This window comes from Chelonoidis abingdonii, chromosome 2, assembly GCF_003597395.2.
Source record: "Chelonoidis abingdonii isolate Lonesome George chromosome 2, CheloAbing_2.0, whole genome shotgun sequence".
Taxonomy (NCBI): Eukaryota; Metazoa; Chordata; order Testudines; family Testudinidae; genus Chelonoidis; species Chelonoidis abingdonii.
In genome coordinates, this window is record NC_133770.1 from 116,404,842 (window position 1) to 116,413,407 (window position 8,566).

At 43.0% G+C, this 8,566-nt stretch overlaps 1 protein-coding gene across 1 annotated transcript in view; it reads right to left on the reverse strand.

Moving 5' to 3' along the window:
- Positions 1 to 8,566, reverse strand: part of EPB41L4B (erythrocyte membrane protein band 4.1 like 4B) — a 305,664-nt gene that overhangs the window by 94,913 nt on the left and 202,185 nt on the right. The window contains 1 exon segment of the mRNA XM_075063387.1: positions 1,547 to 1,672. Coding sequence (XP_074919488.1) covers positions 1,547 to 1,672 — 126 coding nt within the window.

The following is an 8,566-nucleotide window of genomic DNA, read 5'->3' on the forward strand; positions in this document are numbered from 1 at the left end:
CAATGCCCCTCTGCCATGTACACTGGCCAACCCAGACAGTCTCTACGCAAAAGAATAAATGGGCACAAATCAGACATCAAGAATTGTAACATTCAAAACCCAGTAGAACACTTCAATCTCCCTGGACACTCAACAACAGACTTAAAAGTGGCAATTCTTCAATAAAAAAACCTTCAAAAACAGACTTCAACGAGAAATTGCAGAACTGGAACTAATTTGCAAACTAGACACCATCAAATTAGGCCTGAATAAAGACTGGGAGTAGATGGGTCACTACAAAAAGTAATATTCCCTCTCTTGATATTCACCCCTTCTTGTCAATTGTTGAGAATGGGCCACATCCACCTTAACTGAATTGGCGTTGTTAGCACTGACCCCCCACTTGGTAAGGCAACTCCCATCTTTTCATGTGCTGTATATTTCTATTTGCCTATTTTCCACTCCATGCATTTGATGAAGTGGGTTATAGCCCATGAAACCTTATGCCCAAATAAATTTTAGTCTCTAAGGTGCCACAAGGACTCCTCGTTGATTTTGCTGAAACAGACTAACATGGCTCACACACACACACACACACACACACACACACAGAGTAACAGAAATAATGACAGGATTCAATAACCCTCTCTCCCTCGTATTTCTTTTCTTTCTTTCTTGTTATGGAAGATGACATTATCCTTATTTCATGAACTACATTCCAAAATAATTATATAGGAATAGTCTAGGTTTCAAGAAAGTTACCTTCAATAGAAGAAATAATATCATTACACTCATGCCATCTATTTGTTACATAGCTGAAAACAGTTATGTCACATGGACACGTTGGTATTTATGTAACACAATTCATTGATTGTGAATATGGATCTATCCATGAAAACTCTAATTTTGAAATAAATTAATGGAACGTGAATGTTTCAAATGGATGACTGAAAAAACAAATAAGCTCAAAAGTACATAGGCTAACATTTTCACACCTCTGCCTCCAAAGAATATCTGGAATCAATATTTAGGCATCCAAATATGACATTCACCATCGATAAATCAGTTTCTATCCAGAGTGAGGACTAAAATACAATACTTAATCAAAAATAAAAAGTGAATGCTCAGCAAAATTCCAAACTGCTCTATGAACAGAAAAAACTATAGGCTTTAGGGTTTGAAAGGATGAAGGAAAGTGAAGCAACCAAGCCACACTTCATCTGCTCAACTCCTGTTTGGTTTCCAGCCTTTTGGCAATGAAACATTATTAGGCCTGAAAGCTCCAGATTCAGCTGTAGCCAAAAAAGTGCTGATGAACAGCAGATGGTTCAGAAATAATGAACCCTGTAGACCACCCTGAACTCACAGTGAATAGCTAGATGTTCTGATGGCCTATTAAAGATCTAGAGCAATTTATGTCATTTTGGATACCCAAGGGAGATGAGACAACACTTCCTAAGGAAATGGTCAGACTTTGGAAAATATGAAGTGATTTCCCATGAAACATTATGTCCTGAATAGCATTAGAAAGGGGAAATATAGAGGGTAAATTAAAAGGTGTACTCACCTGGGCACCCACTCTAAAAGCAGCTTCTACTTGAGCTTTAAGGATGTTACATTTCATATGATCGGGTACGAAGGAAGGTGACACTGGAGGATGAAGACTTTTTTCAGAAACATTCTTGTCTTCACCCTGTTTACATAAAAGATAACATGGCAACATACATTAGAGAAAGATTATACCATTTATCACAATGATCAGGTCAAATTTTACTTTGAACAACCAGTTTTAACACCATTTAGGAAAGTTTTCAAGTTCATAACCTGATAGAAATACCTGACAAATTATTCAAAAGACTTAACTTTAATCTATTGCCAAGATAATAAAGGCCATTGGGGGAAGTGTGATACCACGGGCTACTAGGATAGACCGAGAGACGTAGAGTGTTAAGAAATATGGAGAAAGAGTCAGGACCTGGAGTGGGTTGTCCCCAAGATCATTTCCAAACTTAAAATTATGTTGAAAAAGCAAAATATTCCACAGAAAGGGAAATTGGGTTGTGGAAGAAAGGGACAGAGGCTCAATGCTCGGATATACTCAAGCTCCTTTATGTCACTCTGATGGTGTAAAGGGCCTGAAAGTGAACATAAAATGTAATTTACATCCACTATAAGACCCCTTTACGCTGCCAAAGTGGCATACAGGGACCTTAGTATAACTGAGAACAAGGCTCTCGGTTTTTGATTTCTGAACCCTCTGAATTGTTCTGTCAGAAAGAGCAGAAAAATCCAGTAAGCTTAACACACACACACACACACACACACACACTCTCTCTCTCTCTCTCTCCTATTTCCACTGGTTCTGAGGGTATGTCTACATGGCAATTAAAAACCTGTGACTAGTCCATGTCAGCTGACATGGGCTCAGCAGCAGTTTAATTGTAGTATAGACCTTTGGGATTGGGCTAGAGCCCAAGCTCCAGGACCCTGCAATGTGAAGGTGACTGAATGCAACCATGTTTTCACACACCCTACACACCTTTGTAATAATCTTTGTATAAAATATGCCTTGTGAAGCATCATGTGAAAACTAATAACTTGCTGGTCAGTCCTGGTGAAATGTATGTAGCAACTTTATATGTAAAGGTATGAACATAAACTGAAATTATTCTTGAAATGTGTTTCCCAGACAAGTCGGGGGAAGAGGTAAACCTGTTTCTTAAAGACAAAGAACAAGCTGATGTCTTTAGCCAGGTGGTTAAAGTTGATTGGCAATCACTGGTCAAATGGCCAGTCTTTGGCAGCGAAGGTGGGGGTGTAGGGCAGGAACGGATCGATTTGCATTTTAACAACAACATGGAAGCTTTTCTCCCACAAGACTGCTTGCCTCCATCCTCACAGCTGGAAGGAACTTTATCTAGGAGTAACTTACCAGGAAACACATTTAAAAGGTTGATTGGACTATAATTGGACTCTGAGTATTTTCTCTCTCAGCTGAGAAGACAAAGAAACCAGACCTTTGGACCTTCTGACCCAAGAATTTGGTCAGCCCTGTTGCTGGGAATGTTTGGTAAGAATTTCACCTTGAACAAAGTCTCGTGTGTTAAGTTTCAGCACTAGAAAGCATTTTATTTTTATTTCTCTTGTAACCATTTGTGACTTTAATGCCTTAAACCTCTCTCTTTGTTGTTAAATAAACTTGTTTATTTTTAAATCAAAATTAAGCCAGTATTGTGTTTAAACTGAATTGTTTGGAAACTCCAATTAAAGTAGCAACTGGTCATACATTGACCCCTTACAGGGGCAATAGACCTCTAATATCTGGACCGTTCAGGAGAGGAATGGACAATGCAAAACACATGGTTTCAGGGGAAATCTGGGACTGGGCATATGTTGGGAAGTGGCAACTGAGTCTGGTAGAAGCCAGAGTGTGCTGGCAGACTGGAGCTATGTGTGACCTGCATGTTGTTTGGGTGCTGCAGCAACAAAGCATTGTGTGGCACCCAAAGTTGCAGGGCAGGTGGGGACTCAACCCCTCACTGGATTGCGTCCCGGAATGTGATAATGGGAGGGTCCCAGAGCACGAGCTGCATCCCAACCCAGAGTATCCACACTGCAATTACATAGCCTCTTAGCCCAAACCCTGTGAGTCCAACTCAGCTGGCAAGGGCCAGCCGCAGGTGTCTAACTGCAGCATAGACATACAGGACAGGACCCACAGGGTAACTCCTCTTTACACAAAGAAGGGTAATTCTCCAGCTCTGGATCTGAGAAATCCACAGCAGGACAGGTTCCGCTGACAAGAATAATTTCATGTCCTATTCAAAAGTGACCTAAAGATTTCTTTTTTGCCTGGAATAAACATTAGAAGAAAGCAAACAAGACCCAGCAGAAGTTCCCGTATGCAAACATTTCCCTTGCAGAAATCAGAAGGAGCCAGTCTCTCTCCTAATATAAGCAATACTCAATTTAAAGCAACTGAGCAGGGATGGGGCTAGTCTTGTAAACACAGGCCCTTAAATCAGCAGGCCATGATTATTTACATGTTTTAAGGAAAAAATCAGACAATGGAATAGCAAGGGTTCACTCAGAGTTCCCCTCATCTTTCTGAAAACAAGATGTGAGTGAGGAGCCTAGTTTTTCATTATTTTGACCACTGCATAGTCATTTACACCTGTGCAGAGTGAGCGTGAAATGCTACCACCCTCATTTGATTGTCTTTCACAGAATCATAGAGTATCTGGGTTGGAAGGGACCTCAGGAGGTCATCTACTCCAGTGGTCCCCAACCCTTTCGTCTGGCATCTGCCAGACGAAGGACCGTGGCAGCGATGGAGCACCTGCCGAAATGCCGCCGAATTTCAGCGGCATTTCTGCGGTGATGCCTCTCGATGATGTCACTTGTTAGTGGCAAGCGGCTTCATCAAGAGGCATCGCCACCGAAATGCCACAGAAATTCAGCAGCATTTCAGCAGATGCTCCACCGCTGGCCAGGATGTGGGTGCATTTAGATGCCCCCGCGGTCACCATGGCGCCCGTGGGCACCGCATTGGGGACCCCTGATCTAGTCCAACCACCTGCTCAAAGCAGGATCAATCCCCAACTAAATCATCCCAGCCAGGGCTTTGTCAAGCCTGACCTTAAAAACCTCGAAGGAAGGAGATTCCACCACCTCCCTAGGTAACCCATTCCAGTGCTTCACTACCCTACTGGTGAAAAAGTTTTTTTCCTAATATCCAACTTAAACCTCCCCCATTGCAAGTTGAGACCATTACTCCTTGTTCTGTCACCTGCCACTACTGAGAACAGTTTAGAGCCACCCTCGTTGGAACCCCCTTTCAGGTAGTTGAAACCAGGTATCAAATCCCCCCTCATTATTCTCTTTTGCAGACTAAATAATCCCAGTTCCCTCAGCCTCTTCTCATAAATCATATGCTCCAGCCCCCTAATCATTTTTGTTGCCCTCTGCTGGACTCTTTCCAATTTTTCCAAATCCTCCTTATAGTGTGGGGCCCAAAACTGGACAGAATACTGCAGATGAGGTCTCACCAATGCCGAATAGAGGGGAATGATCATGTCCCTCAATCTGCTGGCAATGCCCCTACTTATACAGCCCAAAATGCCATTAACCTTCTTGGCAACAAGGGCACACTGTTGACTCATAGACATCAAAATGTGACAAGGAAGGAAAGTTCAGGAGAATGTGTGAGTAGACAAGCCTGTAATGTCTCTAAACTTCAGCGGTCCCATTTGTAAGCCTAAGTTAACACTTGCCTATTTCACAGACGTTTTGTGAGGATTAATTTATTAACAATTTTTAACGCACGTTGTGATCCTTCTGTGACTGGTGCAATGCATTACTCTTACATGGCATCTGCCAAGATTTTCAAAAATAGGAGCCTGATGTTTGGTTTCAAATACAAATTTAAGCTGCTCAATAACTAGCTTGGTTTTCGGAAGTAACGAAAAGCCACAGCTTCTATTGAAATATGCCAAAAGTGTCAACAGTTTAGCAGAAAATATATTGCAGAATTCTAACTCGCTGGATGCTTGGAGAATAACTTTCCAGACTTCTGATATTTGGCTGTGTATGGGAAGGTACATTTCAGAGCTTGGTTGTTTATTTGGTTTGAGCAAAGGAGGCTTGATTATTTTTGATGATGATGTTTTACTGAATTGGAAGTGAAACGTCCTTAAAATCATGTTTTTCTTCTTAGGGGGTAAAGGATTACAGTGTGCCTATAGGTCTGGACGCAAAAGTCCAAGTGGACCTGGTTGTTGTAGGATCGGTCGCTGTTTCTGAAAAAGGTAGGGGTAAAGGTTGTTAGACATGTTAGAGTTGGGGAGGTTTGGGGGGATAGCAGGATATCAATTTCTCTGTCTTATATTTAAGGGTAATCCCTTTCCATGTGAAGCATTAGTGGTCTAACTCTGGTTTCTGAAGGCTGGTGTCTACATTACAAAGATGCCATCACTATTCGTTCCCTCTGCTGGGAGTCTTGATAGCGGAGTTCCACCAGCCAATGTGTTCTGTGTGCACAGTGCAACTTCAGCAGGGTTCTTCCGGGTGCATCATATTTTCAGTTGAACTGTCATGAGGGCGGATATTCTCTGCCTGTAGAGATGGTTCCTCCAGGACAAAGCAGAGGCCTGTTGGGTGAGAGGGGCAGCATAAAGGTCATGCACTGCAGCTGCCCATTCTCCATCTATTTGGGGAGTGACCTCGGTATGGCAGCTGCCAGTGCAGGACCTTTCATCAGCATTACAATCACTTGCGCAAAAAAAAAAAAAAAATGAAGAAACCCTTCTTGTTACTCTTAACATCTCTTGCTAGCTACAACTCCAACAAGGCCTGGCTACACTGGGCGGGGTTCGATGTAAGATATGCAACTTCAGCTACTGTAATACCGTAGCTTTCGACGTATCTTATTCCGACTTTGTCACTAGGTGTCCTCACGGCACGGATCAACGGCCACGGCTCCCCATCTGATTTCCACTCATTCTTGTCCCGCTAGTCGACGAGCAATATATCTTTAATAAATCGATCACACCCTCCAATACGGCGGGTATCTGTCCCAAGTGTGATTTGGCCTTCCTGATTTCACTCCTTCATGCCTGAGCAATTTTTATAGTCCTCCCTGATCATTTGTCCAATCTTCCACTTCTTGTAAGCTTCTTTTTTGTGTTTAAGATCAGCAAGGATTTCATTGTTAAGCCAAGCTGGTCATCTGTCCATATTTACTATTCTTTCTACACATCAGGATGGTTTCTTCCTGCAACCTCAATAAGGATTCTTTAAAATACAGCCAGCTCTCCTGAACTCCTTTCCCCTCATGTTATTTCCCAGGGGATCCTGCCCATCAGTTCCCTGAGGAGTCAAAGTCTGCTTTTCTGAAGTCCAGGGTCCCTATTCTGCTGCTCTCCTTTCTTCCTTGTGTCAGGATCCTGAACTCAACCATCTCATGGTCACTGCCTCCCAGGTTCCCATCCACTTTTGCTTCCCCTACTAATTCTTCCCTGTTTTGTGAGCAGCAGGTCAAGAAGAGCTCTGCCCCTAGTTGGTTCCTCCAGCACTTGCACCAGGAAATTGTCCCCTACACTTTCCAAAAACTTCCTGGATTGTCTGTGCACCACTGTATTGCTCTCCCAGCAGATACCAGGGCGATTGAAGTCCCCATGAGAACCAGGGTCTGTGATCTAGTAACTTCTTGTTAGTTGCCAGAAGAAAAGCCTCGTCCACTTCATCCCCCAGTCTGGTGGTGTACAGCAGACTCCCACCATGACATCACTCTTGTTGCTCTCACACTTCTAAACTTAATCCAGAAACTCTCAGGTTTTTCTGCAGTTTCATACTGGAGCTCTGAGCAGTCATACTCCTCTCTTACATACAATGCGACTCCCCCACATTTTCTGCCCTGCCTGTCCTTCCTGAACAGTTTATATCCATCCATGACAGTACTCCAGTCATGTGAGTTATCCCACCAAGTCTCTGTTATTCCAGTCACATCATAATTGTTTGACTGTGCCAGGACTTCCAATTCTCCCTGCTTGTTTCCCAGGCTTCTTGCATTTGTGTATAGGCACTTAAGATAACTTGCTGATTGTCCTGCTTTCTCAGTATGAGGCAGGAGTCCTCCCCTCTTGCACACTCCTGCTTGTGCTTCCTCTCGGTATCCCATTTCCCCACTAACCTCAGGGCTTTGGTCTCCTTCCCTGGTGAACCTAGTTTAAAGCCCTCCTCACTAGGTTAGCTAGTGTGCTTGCGAAGATGCTCTTCCCTCTCTTCATTAGGTGGAGCCCATGTCTGCCTAGCACTCCTCCTTCTTGGAACACCATCCCATGGTCAAGAATCCAAAGCTTTCTCTCCGACACCACCAGCGTAGCATTTGTTGATTTCCACAATTCAACGGTCTCTACCTGCACCTTTTCCTTCCACAGGGAGGATGGAAGAGACCACCACTTGCACCTCAAACTCCTTTATTCTTCTTCCCAGAGCCACATAGTCTGCAGTGATCCACTCAAGGTCATTCTTGGCAGTATCATTCACACTAACTTTATATTGCTTTCATCCATGTGTACAAAATTTATACGGTACAAGGCAGTAGTGAATCAGGCCCAGTGTATGTCCTTAGTTCACCTTTGGCAAGTGTATTCTGAGATGCAGCAGGGCATTTTATATAGCACTGAAACTACCCAGCCCTTAGCCTCAAAAGTCTTGTTGTTTGTTTATTTCACTGGGACCTATGCCCCCTCCAGTTTGTGACCACCAAAACCTTGCTTGCTCACATCATCAACCCAAAACCAGTTACATACAACATGGGATGTCAAGAATCTGGAGAAACTTTCTAGGAACAGAACAACTCAACTTTGTGATTATATTGCTTTATGGAACTATTTTCTGAGCATCCAGAAAGACTGCTGAAACCCTTTGAAATGACTTAATATTGGTGGTGCGGTTGCCTTGTGAACCTAAGTTACTGTGGTTTCCAGCTATGCTTTTGAACAACTGACTGAATCTCATAATTTAATCCACCCTGGTTTGTTTATTGATCGATTTATTGTATTTGGCATGAACGTTAATCAGTCTT